The 15,350-nt window shown below is 44.2% G+C and overlaps 1 protein-coding gene and 1 non-coding gene across 2 annotated transcripts in view; both read left to right on the top strand.

Annotated features, from left to right (window-relative positions):
- Window positions 1-15,350, top strand: part of LOC101610720 — a 212,631-nt gene that overhangs the window by 89,690 nt on the left and 107,591 nt on the right. The window contains exons 19-23 of the mRNA XM_045155548.1: window positions 828-1,056; window positions 6,130-6,332; window positions 9,720-9,875; window positions 12,938-13,031; window positions 14,287-14,424. Coding sequence (XP_045011483.1) covers window positions 828-1,056; window positions 6,130-6,332; window positions 9,720-9,875; window positions 12,938-13,031; window positions 14,287-14,424 — 820 coding nt within the window. The remainder of the gene's footprint in view (window positions 1-827; window positions 1,057-6,129; window positions 6,333-9,719; window positions 9,876-12,937; window positions 13,032-14,286; window positions 14,425-15,350) is intronic.
- On the top strand, window positions 10,678-10,780 carry LOC123462483. The gene has a single exon (XR_006638302.1). It is a non-coding gene; the product is annotated as a U6 spliceosomal RNA (small nuclear RNA).

Here is a 15,350-nt window from a genome sequence, read left to right as displayed (position 1 = left end):
TAACGTGGGTCCTGGGGAGTTGAGCCTCGAACTGGGGTCCTCAGGCTTCACAGGCAAACACTTAACCGCTAAGCCATCTCTCCAGCTCTTTATTATTGATCTTTAGAAACAGAATTCAAGCCGGGCATGGTGGTGCGCGCCTTAAGTCCCAGTGCTTAAGAGGCAGAGGTAGGAGGATTGCTGTGAGTTTGATGCCACCCTGAGACTCCATAGTGAATTCCAGGTCAGCCTGAGATAGAGTGAGATTCTACCAGAGGAAAAAAAAAAAGAAAGAAAAAGAGAGAGAAAAGAAAGAGAATCCAAGAGCTAGGGAGATGGATCAGTGGTTAAAACATTTCCTTGCAAAGTCTGACAGCCCAGGTTTGATTCCCAATACCCACATAAAGCCAGATGCACAGAGCTGTCATGTGGCTAGAGTTTGTTTGCAGCAGCCATTTCTCCCTCTCTGCTCACAAATAAATGAGAATATTTTTTAAAGAAAATATATAATTCAAGAATCTCCAAGACTGGAGAGATGGCTTAGTGGTTAAGCACATGCCTGTGAAGCCTAAGGACCCTGGTTCGAGGCTCAATTCCCCAGGACCCACGTTAGCCAGATGCACAAGGGGGCGCACGCGTCTGGAGTTCGTTTGCAGTGGCTGGAAGCCCTGGCGTGCCCATTCTCTCTCTCTCTCTCTCTCTCTCTCTCTCTCTCTCTCTCTCTCTCTCTCTCTCTCTCTCTCTGTTGCTGTCAAATAAACAAAAAAAAAAATTAAAAAAAAAAAGAATCTCCAGAAACATTTTCTCCATTGTGTAAGATGACCATTTTGTTTTTCTTCTTTTTCAAGCCCAACTTTGAAAACTGTTCACCCACTGGAGCTCCACCCTTCTCTTAGCCTGGTCAGGCTCGTCCCCCAAGCCCTTGAGCACCTGCTGTGCGAGGTCCGCCGTGCCCACAAGCCCACGTCACCCAGTGGGCTCGCCCTGCTGGAGCTACGCGTCCTGCGGCTGGCGTTGGACCTGTGGCTCACCCCGAACCAGCCTGAGGCCTGGTACAGTGCACAACTCCAGAAAGATGTGGGTTCTTTCTGCAGGGGACATTTGGGTCCTTGGCGAAGAGAACGTTTCCTTCCAGATGTTACTGTTTAGCTATGTTTGGCTGTTTGGCTCCGTTCCCCTCTATTTGGCCAGGGACAGAGCTCAGCCCTAGGACCTGCCAATATTTTCACGTGATTCTTTTTGGACAGAGTTTCTAGTTTATAAGGATATTGCTATAATTAAAATTAAACGGAGGATTACATAAGCATGTGAGAAGTATTTTCTCATTTCTCATTGGCATTTTGACAATACACAGTATGCTTGTGTATTGGGGGAGACATTGGTGGAGGTAAGCCGGAAGGTTGGTAAAGCCCAGCTCTCCAGTGCTTCATGGCTAAAGATGTGCCCAACGACATGTGTGGAGCCTGCAATTGCACTGAAATCCTGCTTTGCTTCCATTAAGGCTACCAAGGCCGAGCTGGCCCAGTGGGGGCATTTGCCATATGGACTCCGGAGCTCTCACGGGCACCACCTGCCAAATTACCTGGTCCTTTGTCTTCTCCCCTCCTGCCCAAACTTAAATTCATCTAAAAGTTAATTTTAAATTGAGCAAAATAAGTTTATAGAGCATTTAATGAAAGTGGAAAGGCAAGGCTAAAATACAATCTGAATAAAATCACTCGAAAGCTGGGTGGTGTACATCTGTAACCTCAGCTCCTTGGGTGGCTAAGGTAGGTAGGTCACAAATGTAAGGTTTTTTTCTGGGCTACAGAGTGAGTTTCAGGCCAGTGTGAGCAAGATTCTGACTCAAATTGTTTTGCAAGTCAAAAGAGGGCTAAGTACCTCAATGAGGGAGGGAGGTGCAGGTTTGATCCCTAGCACTATAAAACTGATAAATATAAATAAGTAAATAAGGCCACTCAAATGCACTCACATTATTGTTTTGCTAAATCCAAGTATTTCTCATATGCATAGGATGTGACCAAACATTTCATACATTATTACCTTCAATTTCTCTCAGTTAATATTATATCATATGTTTTCAAATTTTCTACTAGATTTAAAAAATATTTTATTTATTTATTTGAGAAAGAGAGAGACAGAAAGAAGTAGGGACAGAAAGAAAGAGAGAGGGAAAGTGTGTATGGTTGCAAATAAACTCTAGACACATGCTCCACTCTGTGCATCTGGCTTTACATGGGTACTAGGGAGTTGAACTTGGGCCATCAGGCTTTGCAAGCAAGTGTCTTTAACTGCTGAGCCATCTCTCCAGCCCTTCTACTAGATTGTTAAAAAATTTTTTTGATTTAATTTTATTTATGTGCAAGCAGAGAGAGAGAAAGAAATAGAGAGAAGAGAGATAGACAAATACAGAATGGGTGCACCAGGGCCTCTAGCCACTGGAATGAACGCCAGAAGCATGTGCCCCCTTGTGTATCTGACTTACAAGGGTACCGGGGAATTGACCCAGGGTCCTTTGGCTTCGCAGGCAAGCCCCTTAACCACTAAACCATCTCTCCAGCCCAGCCCCCTACTGGTTTTTATAGTCAGCTTTGTGACCATGTAATATCCTTAATGGTGAATCATAACTTCTCTAACCATTTCCTTAGGATGGACATCCAAGTGGCTTTTTAAGTATTATATTTTTATAATTTATTTGAGAAAGTGAGAAAGGGAAGAAGACAGAAAGAGAGACACCGGGTGCACTAGGGCCTTCGGCCACCGTAAACATTATGTGGTGGTTGCAGGGCGATCAAACTCAAGCCCTGAGGCTTTGCAGGCAAGTGCCTTAACTGCTGAGTCGTCTCTCCAGCTCCCAAGTGTTTTCTAATTTTTCATGATTATTAAAAATGTTGGAGGCTGGAGAGATGGCTTAGTAGTTAAGGCATTTGCCTGTGAAGCCAAAGGACCCAGGTTCAATTCCCCAGTACCCATGTAAGCCAGATGCACAAGTGGCACGTGCATCTGGAGTGTGTTTGCAGTGGCTAGAGGTCCTGGTACACCCATTCTGTATTTGTATTCTCTCTCTGTCTGTCTCTCTTCTCTCTCTCTCTATTTCTCTCTCTTCTTGAAATAAATAAATAAATTTTAAAAAGATGTTGAGCTGGGCATGGTGATGCGCACCTTTAACCCTGGCACTTGGGAGGCAGAGGTAGGAGGATTGCAGTGAGTTCAAGGGCAGCTTAGGATGACAGACTGAGTGCCAGGTCAGCCTGAGCTACAATGAAACCCAACCTTGAGAAAAAAAACAAACAATGCTGAGCTGGAGAGATGGCTCAGTGGCTAAGGCAATTGCTTGCAAAGCCTGACAGCCTGGGTTTGAGTTCCCAGTACCCACATAAAATCAGATGCACAAAGTGGTGTATGTGTCTGGAGTTCATTTGCAATGGCAAGAGGCACTGGTGTGCCCATTCTCTCTCCCCTTGCAAATAAATAAATAAAAATTTAAATTTAAAACAATGCTAAAGACTGTGCCTGCACATGCACACACACGTACACATGCACATACATGTGCACTGAATACACACAAATACATACATACCCACACAGAAAAGCAAACTAAAACATCCTTGTGTTTATAGCTATCTCCATATTTTGAATTGATTCCTTTTGATAGATTCTTGGAAGCAGGACTGCAGAAATGAAATTTAAATCTTGGATGCACATTAGCAGACTGTTTTCCAAAAGAGTTGTGCCAACTTATATAATGTTATCAGCTAATGGAGAAGGGGTCAGTTCTGCTATAGTGATTTATATATAGTACTAGGTAAACATATAGAACTGATACCTGCATGTACACGAAGCATGGTCTTATGCTCTTAATTTATAGTTCCTTGCTATTTATTGAGAATATTCTTGCATATATTTTGTTCCCAGCTAAAACTTTGTGAAAGTTTTGCTCTTTCCCTGTTTTTATTTATCTGTTGGAGACTTACTTCATTTCTATCCACTTACATGAGCTTTTCTGAGGTAAAACAAACTTTCACTGTTTTGTCTATCATATTTTTTACAAATAACTTTCTTATTTGTCTCTCTGGGATTTTTTTTTTTTTTTTTTGGTAGGATCTCACTCTAGTCCAAGCTGATCAGTCTCAGGGTGGCCTCAAACTTATGGTGATCTTCCCAAATGCTGGGATTAAAGGTGCATGCCCCTGCACCTGGCTATTTGTCTGGTATTTTAACATAAAGTTCTTATTTTAATATCATCAAATCTGTTGACCATTTCCTTTGTGACTTCATCTGCCTGCCTAAATGCAGAAAGAAAATCTCCATACAGATGTTTCATATTTGTCTTATTTTATTACAATTTTAGGGCTTGATTTAATTTTTAAAATATTTAACTCCTTTACTATTTCACTGGAATGTGTGCACATGTGTATGATGTGTGAGGTATAAATCAAAACTGAGTTTTCTCCAAGTTATGAACCATTCCTCTTTCCATTTAATGAGGATTCTTTTCATGCTGTCTCATACCATACTTAAATATGGTACCATATTTAAGAAAGCTCTCTACAATTCTCTACTAAACTGTCGTGAGCATCTGGGACACTCACACTGTCTCAAGGCACCATATTTAAGGAAGTTTTGGAAATTCTCTAATAAATTTTAGTGAGCATCCGGGACATTTGTTTAGTTTTGTCTTGGTACCATAGCTTTATTTATTTTTTAAAATGTATTCAAATGTGGGCCCCAAAATGTTCAATATTCAGACTAATCTTTTGTACTAGGAAATAGAGAGGGGGTTAAAGGCACTTGCTTGCAAAGGTTGATGGCTTCGGTTCGGTTGATTCCCCAATACCCATGTAAAGCCAGATGCACAAAGTGGCGCATGTGTCTGGAGTTTCTTTGCGGACACAGAAAGCCCTGGTGCACCCATACTGTCTATCTGTCTCTCTGCCGCTCTCTCTCTAATAAATAAGGAAAACATTTTTAAAAAGAAATAGAGATGGTGTTGCCCTCAGCACACATGCATTATCACATTAGAAGTTTTTCAGAACCAGAAATCCAATGTCATATAAATAAGTCCTTTGGTAGATAATGTAGAGAGATAAGGGAGCTGGTGCAACTTGGGGAACCAAACCAAGAAAAGCTAATAAAGGCGCCCCAATCTGGGTTCTTGCTGGGAAGGGCACCATAGAGGACAGCAAAGATGTCAGAGCAGGGATGCCCGCCACAGTAGGCCAGTAAAGGCTCCGTGAATATCCCACTGGAAACTGGCCAGGAATGAAGGAGCACTGTTGAACAGGTGGGGGTCTTGGGGAACTGCAGAACTTGGCACTGGGCAGCTGAAGTTACTTCTGGTGGTGCTGAGTAAGCTTGGAAAACGTAGATTTTGCAGGTCAGGCTCAGTGGTGGAGGCCTATAAATCCGGCCACATGGTTGAGGAAGCAGGATCACAAGTTCAAGGACAGCCTGGGACACTTAGTAATATATACTGTTTCAAAATAAATAAAAAGAGGGTTGGGAATGTGACCCTCTATGAGGCCCCGAGTTCAATCCCAAACACACACGCATGGACGCACAACACAGTTAAAGGTTGTTTCAGGTTTGCTAAGGGAGAATAATCTGATAAAAATGAAAGTGATTTGACATATGTGAAAATATTTGAACATTTTAAATCCAAAATTTAAATGGTTTGTTTAAAAACTGCTATTCACGCTCCTAATAATTCTTTTTTTTAGCTAGTTTCACACTCTAGCCCAGGCTGACCTGGACCTTATCCTGTAGTCCTAGGCTGGCTTCAAACTCACAGCAATCTCCTTACCTTTGCTTCCTGGGTGCTGGGATTAAAAGCATGCACCACCATGCCTGACGAAAAATAGTTCTTAAAATGAGACTTCTAGTTCTATTAAGATTTTTTCCAATTTCTATGTTTAGACTTGAAGCATTTATAATCACGATCACATTTATGGTAAATGATGACAAAAGTATTTTGCGTATATTAGCAACCCTAACCTCTACAACAATCCTAATAGGTAGCAATGGCTATTAGTATCTGGGAGAGAGCCCGGGGCATATGGACCAGGACGTGTGTCACTAACACTATTGTTTTTTGAGCATATATGAAGTTTCTTTTTCCTTTTTTTTTTTAAATGACTGGTTTGCTTTCAGCTATTTTCATCTAAAGTGATGGGCGATCCGTTTCTTGTGGAGGAGATAGGCCTACTTGCTCTCAAGTCTGCCACAGATGAAGGACAGAAGCGGAGCCAAGATTCCCGGCCGCCGTTCCTGGAGACGTTTTCCAAGCTGCTGGAGCTCCTGACCCTGCGCCACCGCCTGATAGAAATGAGCGTGGCCAGCGCGGGCTTGGCCGGGTCAGTGGTGGGGCGCTCCCCCCGCGGAGTACAGAGAGCGAGCCGCAGACCCAAGCTCTCGCTGCTTACAAGCCGGGTGCCTCTGCGCCCAGAGGGCAGCCAGAATCCCTTTTCTAGTGGCTGAAGAGATCCCCTAGCTCAGCTGTTCCTTCCTTTTTCTAAGACACCCTGTGCTCCTCTTGGATTACTCAGCAGGGCCAGGTCCTCCCAAGTCACACCCCTGTTTCCTCTCGACCCAGCACACGCCCTTTGACTTAGACACCAAATATTGACTTGTCACTGTTTTCTGCTGGCATAAGCTCCTTGAATGTGCAAGCCCTGCCAGGCTGTTTATCATGGTATCCCGTGACCTGGTGCTGCTTTAACAGAATGTCTGGGGCTAGGTAACTTACAAAGAGTGGAGGTTTGCAGCTGGGCGTGGTGGCGCACGCCTTTAATTCCAGCACTCGGGAGGCAGTAATTCCAGGTCAGCCTGGACCAGAGTGAGACCCTACCCCCCGCAAAAAATAAAAAAAACTGGAGGCTTACTTCTAACTGTTCTGGATGCTGAGAAGTCCAGAGCGAAAGGGGGCCAAATCGGCCAAGACCCTTCTTTTGATATCAGCCCAAGACAGAAGACCAAGGGCAATAGAGTATGCCCTCGCTTGTGAGCATAGGAAGGGGGGAGAAAGGAGGAAGAAGAGGACGAGCGGAAGGAGGATATGGAGGAGAGATAGAAGAGAGAGAAGGGGCCGGAGAGGTTGTTCAGTGCTTAAAGGCACTTGCTTGCAAAGCCTGATATCCCAGGTTCAATTTCCCAATGCCCACCTAAAGCCAGATGCAGAGTGGAGCATCCTTGGAGTTTGTTTACAGTGGCAGAAGGCCCTGGTATACCCTTCTCTTTTCTCTCTCATAAATAAGTAAATAAATGAATAATTTGTTTTTCAAAGGAGAGAAGGAAGAAGTCCTCTTATCTTATCAGGAACACACTATCTAACCCACATCCTCAATAACACCTGAGCCCTCACAACCTCCTTATCTCTTAAAAGTCCTGCCTGTCAGCAATATTTATCGGGGATTAATTTCTAACACATGAACTTGGGGACCACTCAAGACATAGCATTTGGTGCAGGGCCCAAGTCATTCTAGGCCTCTAGAAATACTGGCTAAATTTGCTCTTGAATGTACTGAAATTGATTAGCAGAGAGCCTGGGGGCAGGAGAGGATGAGTTAGTGGTAACACCTAGGTCTGGAGGCTCTGCAGGTCAGAACGGTTAACGAGCTCCAGTTTAGTTGTGTGCGGTGACGGTAAGGCTTCAAGTAGACATGTTCCATAAGCCGGAGGAGTAGGAACCAAGAAGGGTTGTTGCAGACGCATGTGAGCTATAGTGCTTTTGTCCTCAGGAGACCTTGTAAACAGACATCCAACCATTATCAAGAACCTGCCCGGACTTTGTGTGTGTTCTTTTGCTGAATTCTTAGAGTGTCTTATGAGATAGATACAGTCCAGCAGCAAGGAAACAGGGGTGCAGAAAAGTGAAGGACTTGACCGAGGTCATGGAATTAGAAAGGAATAGAATCAGGAGCCATTAGTCAGGAGACCGTGACCTCTCTAACACTGCTTTTGGGCAGTTAATGATGCAAAAATTACCTGTAGCGTATAATTATAATGATATTCTGCTCATTAAAAAAAAAAAAATACCATGGGTTGGGCCTGGTGACTCATGCCTTTAATCCCAGCACTCAGGAAGCAGAGATAAATGGATCACTATGAGTTCAAGGCTAGCCTAGGACTACAGAGTGAGTCCTAGGTCAGCTCGAGCTAGAGTGAAATCCCATCTAGAAAACAAGAACAGCCAGGCGTGGTGGCACACGCCTTTAACCCCAGCACTTGGGAGGCAGAGGTAGGAGGATCACCGTGAGTTCAAGGCCACCCTGAGACTACATAGTGAATTCCAGATCCGCCTGGGCTAGGGTGAGACCCAACCTCGAAAAACCAAAAAAGAAAAAAGAAAAAGAAAACAAGAGCAAAAATACCATGGGAGCTCAAAAAAGAAAACACTTTGTTTTCTCCTAAATGAGCCAGGGAAAGTACCTCAGGAGAGGGCGTGCTATGAATTGAATTGTGTCCCAAAGTGCATATCCCCCAGACCTGTCTGTCACTAGATCTTCACAATGTGATCTTATTTGAATTCAGGGTCTTTTTAGGAGATAATAAAATTAGGGGATGGAGAGATGGCTCAGAGGTTAAGGTGCTTGCTTGCAAAGCCTAACAACCCTGGTTCAATTCACCAGTATTCACGTTAAGCCAGATGCACAAAGTACCGCATGCATCTGGAATTTGTTTGCAGTGGCAAAGTCCCTGGGGTGCCCATTCTTTCTCTCACAATCTCTCTACCTCTGCCTCTCTCAAATAAATAAATAAATGTTTTTTAAAAGAGATAATCAAATTAAACTGAAGTTATTAGTTTGGCTGTATCCAGTATGGCTGGTATACTCATAAGAGGAACATTGACGCAGACATATACACAAAGGACAGTCTATGTGAAGCAATGGGGAGAGGCCGTCCACAAGCTAGGGCGGGAGACATAGACAGATCCTTCCAGCACACCCTTCAAAACCTGCTCACCGTGACCTCAGCTTTCTTGCCTCCAGAACCGTGGGACAATGAAGTTCTGCTGCTTCAGACACTGGGCATTTGGTGTTCCTGTGGTACTTAGTCACATGTCACAGCAGCCTAGTGCACAAATACAGGTGTGATTGAACTCAGTCTTCACTGCCCACTCCTTAGAGAACCGGGTTAGAACAGGGAAGTGAGGAGCGGGCATTGCAGACAGGCACGGCTGAGCTGTCAGAGGGTCGTCTGAACAGAGCCACACTGCAAGCCATGGAAATGCGGAACTGGAGCTCAGAGGCGAGTCAGGGTAGAGACAGGGGCCACAGGTTCTCACATGGGATGGGCTGATTTCAGGGCCTTGGGTTGGGTGGATTCCACAAGGAGAGGATGTAGTAGATTACAAAAAGGACCAAGGCTAGACCCCCGCCCCCACCAGAACTTGAAAGCCAGAAAGGACTGAGGTAGGGTGGTCACAAGGCAAAACACAAGGACCCAAGAGAATGTGAATGTTCTAAGAGAGGCCAAGGGCCAGCTGCGAGGAGCTATGAGAGAAAATGGTGAACACTGGTCACCTCACGAGGGCTCTGGAAAGCCAGTCTGGAGGAAATGAAAGGTAAGGAGGTGTTCAAGTACATCTCGCCTCTGCCGTCTGTATCTGACATAGCCAGAACAGGAGTGGGGACCTTTTTGGTTTGTTCACCTCACACAGTGCTGGGTTTATTCTTGTTTGACTCTGCTTAATTTCTGTTCAGGAGCAAATACTAACAAATGTCCTTATTTTTTTTTTTAAGACTCTATAAGGAATTGGCAAAAGAGATGGGATTTGAAGAATTCCATTTGTTCCTGAGGCCTGTTCCCTTTGAGCTGGCATTACCCAAGAACAAGATAGACCAGCCACCTCCGGTCTTTATGACATCTCTGCTGGAGGACAGTGGTCAGGTAGACAGGTGAGCTTTAAGAAAGTCAAAGTGAAGATGCTGTTATGACCAGTGCCAATGGTTTCTGTCGCTACTAGACACAAAAGTGTAATTGCATTTCTAAATTCTTTCCTTATAGTCTATCTGCCATGACGTTCACTCCGTAGTCCCAGTCTGGCCTCAAACTCGCAGCAATCCTCTTACCTTTGCCTCCCGAGTGCTGGGATTAAAGGCGTGTGTCACCACACCTGGCTCCATCCATCTTCCTCCCTCCCTCTCCTCTTTCTTTCTTTCTTTTTTTCTTTTTTTCTTTCTTTCTTTCTTTCTTTCTTTCTTTCTTTCTTTCTTTCTTTCTTCTTTTCTTCCCCTTTTGGTTTTTCAAGGTAGGGTCTCACTCTAACCCAGGCTGACGTAGAATTCACTATGTAGTCTCAGTCTGGCCTCAAACTCATGGCAATCCTCCTACCTCTGCTTCCCAAGAGCTGGGATTAAAGGTGTGCATCACCACACACAGCTTTTCTTTCTTTTAATAAGAGAGGCAAAAGGATATCTCAATCAAGGGCTGGGGAAATGGCTTAGCAGTTAAGGTGTTTGCCTATGAAGCCTAAGGACCACAGCTTGATTCCCTAGGACCCACGTAAGCCAGATGTACAAGGAGGGCACATGTGTCTGGAGTTTGTTTGCAGTGGCTAGAGGCCCTGGTGTGCCCATTCTCTCTTTCTCTCTATCTGTCTCTTTCTTGCTCTCTCATAAATAAATTTAAAAAAATATTTTTTAAAAAAAGAATATCTCAGTCGAGGGGGATAACTAGATTTAAAAACAGAATCAGTAATTGCTTTGACAGCATATATACTACAATTGGGATGATACAGAGAAGATTAGCATGACCCCTGCACTAGGATGGCATGCAGTTTCGTGAAGCATTCTATATTTAAAGAAAACAGCAACACAGAATTAGGGGCTGGAGAGATGACTCAGGGGTTAAGAACACTTGTTTGCAAAGCCTGACATTCCAGGTTCAATTCCCCAATACCCACATAAAGCCAGACGCACAAAGTGGCACAGTAGTCTGGAATTCATTGACAGTGGCAATAGGCCCTGGTTTTTCGACCTTGGCACCCTGGAAATTCTGAGGCTACATAGAGGAGAGGAGAGGTAGCATTCCTGTATGTGTTAGGTTGTTCAGTAGCGTTCCTGACTTCTGCCCACTAATACCAGTAGTACACACACACACACACACACACACACACACACACACACACACACTCCCCCCCCCTCAGCTCTACTCCTGGGTTGTCCCTGACAATTGAAAATGTCTTCATATATTAACAAATAGTGTCCTGGAGGCAGCCCACATCCCATGCTCTCTCCTGCCCCACTAGCTAAAACAAGACCAGAACTCACTGTGGGATTTAAATGTGTCACAGTTCCCAAGGCAGGAAGTGACCCAGCTGTGGCTGAGGCCAGGTTGCCAACTGGCACTATACATCTGGAGCCAAGCTCCATTCGAGCTCTCGAAGGGTCTCCTGATGGAACTGCTGATGCCATTTTACACTTCTGCCACAAAAGGACCCACCTGGCTTTGGCTGGAACTCACCAAATTGCACAAGCTGCCCAAACGTCCTTATGTTTTGGTCACAAGGTGACTGGTCCTCCCAGAGATGCTTCAAGAGAAGGGGACCCCTCCCTAGGGAAGGTTCATGTTGGCATCTTGACGTGGTCTCATGTGGTAATTCCTTGAAATTGTCACTTTGGAGTGTCACAATAATTGCAACATACACTAAACATGAGCATGGTGTCTTCTTACACTTAAAAAAATGCATCCAGGCTGGAGAGATGTCTCCGAGGTTAATGAGCTTGCCTGCAAAGCCTAACGACCTGGGTTTGATTCTCCAGTACCTACGTAAAACCAGATACACAAAGGGGCACATGTATTTGGAGTTCATTTGCAGCAACTAGAGGCCCCGGTGTGCCCATTCTCTTTATCTCTCTCTCTCCCCTTTCTGCTTGCAAATAAATAAATTAAAAATTAAAGATAACACACCCATGCATATTATTCATTTCATATTTGTCAGCATTCTACAATGGATGATAGTCCCAGTTATCGATGAGGAAACAGCTTGACAGATATAAAATTGTTTGACAAAAGTCTCATAACTCTCAACAAAGAACTACATTCCAAAGAGGAAACATGGGTGCAGAGAATGTTTAGATAACTGCTAAAACCAAGATCGAGCAAAAATGAAACACTGTTTCGAAGGGTGTCCAAAACCAGAGCTCCCAGGCCATATGCAGCCCCGGAGAGCTATTAAAGATGTCTAGGGCTGGAGAGATGGCTTAGCGGTTAAGCGCTTGCCTGTGAAGCCTAAGGACCCTGGTTCGAGGCTCGGTTCCCCAGGTCCCACGTTAGCCAGATGCACAAGGGGGCGCACGCGTCTGGAGTTCGTTTGCAGAGGCTGGAAGCCCTGGCGCGCCCATTCTCTCTCTCTCCCTCTATCTGTCTTTCTCTCTGTGTCTGTCGCTCTCAAATAAATAAATAAAAAATTTAAAAAAATGTTTAAAAAAAAAAGAAAGAAAGAAAGATAGAGCTAGAGAGATGACTTAGCAGTTATGTGCTTGCCTGTGAAGGCTAAGGACCCCAGTTCAAGGCTCAATTCCCCAGGACCCACGTAAGCCAGATGCACAGGGTGGCACATGCATTTGGAGGTCACTTGCAGTGGCTGAAGGCCCTGGTGTTCCCATTCTCTCTCTCTCCCTCTTTCTCTCTCTGTCTGTCGCTCTCAAATAAATAAATAAAAGTAAACAAAAAAGAAAGAAAGAAAGGAAAGGAAAGATAAAAAAGAAAATAAGAGAAGTATCAAAAAGACTTTAAACAGGAAGGGTCGCCATCACCCAAACTGTGGATACTGAGTTCAGTGAGGACCAAGAAGACTCCAGAGCCATCCAGTCTGGAGTTGGAATGTGGTCTTGCGGAATGGAAACCCTGCTGCTGTTAATGTTCCGCATCTGGTCCCGTGCTTTCTAGGCCATCAGGACTGGCATCGCTCGATCATTGACACAGCACTTCACCACACTTCTTTCTCTGCTTACAGATATTCTCCTGCTCACCTTGTCTTAGCCATCTCTGAGGTGGATGAGAACCAAGTTGGCAAATTTAGTTTTTATACCAAAGAAGCCATCCTTGAGGTAAATTGTTTCTGTGAATTTTTAGAAAAGAAGCTAATGCTTAAAAAAAAAAAAAAAAGCTAAAGTAAAAGAAAGCAACTTGTTTAAATGTTCCTAAAAATGATCTTTAATTCACGTAAATTTGGTTTCCATTTATTTAAAAAAAAGTGCTTTCTTTCATTGGTAATAATAATGGCCTTGCTTTGTTAGTGTGAATATTGGTCTGGCTTGAGCCACAGACACTGCAATGTCACATAGACTTAGACAGGAACAAGAAGTACACGTAGAGGCTGTGGAGATGGCTCAGTGGTTAAAAATACTTGCATGCAAAGCCTGCGGCCTGGGTTTGATTCCCCCACACCCATGTAAAGCCAGACGCACAAAGTGGCGCGTACATCTGGAGTTTATTTGCAGCAGCAAGAGGCCCTCCCCCTTATTCTCTTTCAAATAAATATAAGAAAAATATTTTTATAAAGGAAGTCTATTCAGCAAACCACCTTTGCATTGAGCTTTTGAAGTGGTGCTTTTTCCCCTGCCCCTTGGATTTCTTTGTTTATATATGCGCATTTCAAAGACAGCAATCTAATTTTGGCTCGCAAGAGTGGCAGTCCATATACTTTGTCAGAGCCAACCATAGGGAAAAACCACATGGATGTGTAGCCTGGAGGCTGCCTGTCTGTCTGTGTTGCAATCCTGCTTAAGGAGACTGGATGCAGTCTGATGGCTGATCAACAAAGATCACAGCACATCCTGCAGTTAAATTCATAGATGAGTTTACACACTGGGTAAGTGATAATCTCTACTTCACCTCTTTTTAAAACTTTTTAAAAAATTTTTTTTTGAGGTAGGGTCTCACTGTAGCCCAGGCTGACCTGGAATTCACTATGGAGTCTCAGGGTGGCCTCGAACTCATGGCGATCCTCTTACCTCTGCCTCCCAAGTGCTGGGATTAAAGGCGTGCGCCACCACGCCTGGCTTACCTCTTTTTAAAACATTTTAATTAATTAATTAATTTATTTATTTATTTATTTGCAAGCAGAGAGAGAGATAGAAGACAGATAGAGAGAACCTGCGCGCTAAGGCCTCCAGCTGCTGCAAAACGATTCCAAATGTATGTGCCAACCCTATGCATCTGGCTCCACATGGGCACTGGGGAATCAAACTCTGGTCATTAGGCTTTGCAGGCAAGCTCCTTAACCACTGAGCCATTTCCCCAGCCCTTTGCTTCTTTATGTATGGGAACAATTCCTAATGTTTTTCACATTTTCTTCCTTAGCTCTTGTTACACTCAGGAGCGGAAAATATGCAGGTGACTCTTGCATGCCAAGCTGTTCAGAAAAATGCTTTGATGGTGGCCATTCAACAGGCATCCTTCTATCACACCCCACGAGTGGGCCGCCCTGCTGCTGGCAAGGTCAGCCAGTATGATGGAGTAGGGCCAGAGGTACGTTGCCACTGCCACCAGCTAATGCCTGGCTGTCCTTGTTCCTCCTTCCCTTCCTTTTTTCCTCCCTTTCACCTTTCCTCCCTAACTCCCTTCTTTCCTTCCTTTCTTCCTTCATTTCCTCTCTTCCTCCTTCCCTTATTTTCCTTTTTTCTTTCCTTCCTCTAACCCCTCTATCCTCTTCCGTTCTCTCTCTTTCCTATCTGTGTAGGAAAAACTGACTCAATTTCTCATACTAAGTACAGCACAGGTCACTTTTGTGACTCTCCAAACTATGACAATGTCTCCTCACTAATAAGCAAGCAATTTCGCAGACATCATCTGGGCATGCTGGAATTCAATTCAGTTCTGACACCATCCACCAGAGATAGTGGCAGATCCCATAGATTAAGGTCTCCTTCCCTAAACTGCTCCAAATTCAGACCTAATCACAAGTCTGCACCTCCAGAACTTCTGACTGCCTGCCTACAAATTAGACTTCCCACAGCCCCTTGGTCAAGTCCTTGAGAACTCAGGGAAACACTACATACATTTACCAGTTAATTTTAAATGGTTTAAAAGTATTTTTATTTAGTATTTGCAAGGAAAGAAAGAGAGAGTGAGAGAAAGAGAGAATAGTTGCACCAGGGCCTCTTGCTGCTGCAAACTCCAGATACACACACCACTTTATGCATCTGGCTTTATTGAGTACTGGGGAACCGAACCCAGGCCATCAGGCTTTTCAAGCAAGTGCCTTAACTGCTGAGCTACATCTCCAGTCCTTATAAAAAGTTCTCTAGGGCTGGAGAGATGGCTTAGGTAGGGGTTAAGGCACTTGCCTGCAAAGCCATATAAGCCAGATACACAAGGTGGCGCATGCCAGGTGAACACTTCTAGCTCTTGTCTCACAAAGGAAT

This window comes from Jaculus jaculus, chromosome 7, assembly GCF_020740685.1.
Source record: "Jaculus jaculus isolate mJacJac1 chromosome 7, mJacJac1.mat.Y.cur, whole genome shotgun sequence".
NCBI classification, from domain to species: Eukaryota; Metazoa; Chordata; class Mammalia; order Rodentia; family Dipodidae; genus Jaculus; species Jaculus jaculus.
The sequence above is the reverse complement of the archived record's forward strand: the minus strand, read 5'-3'. Positions and strand labels throughout refer to the sequence as shown.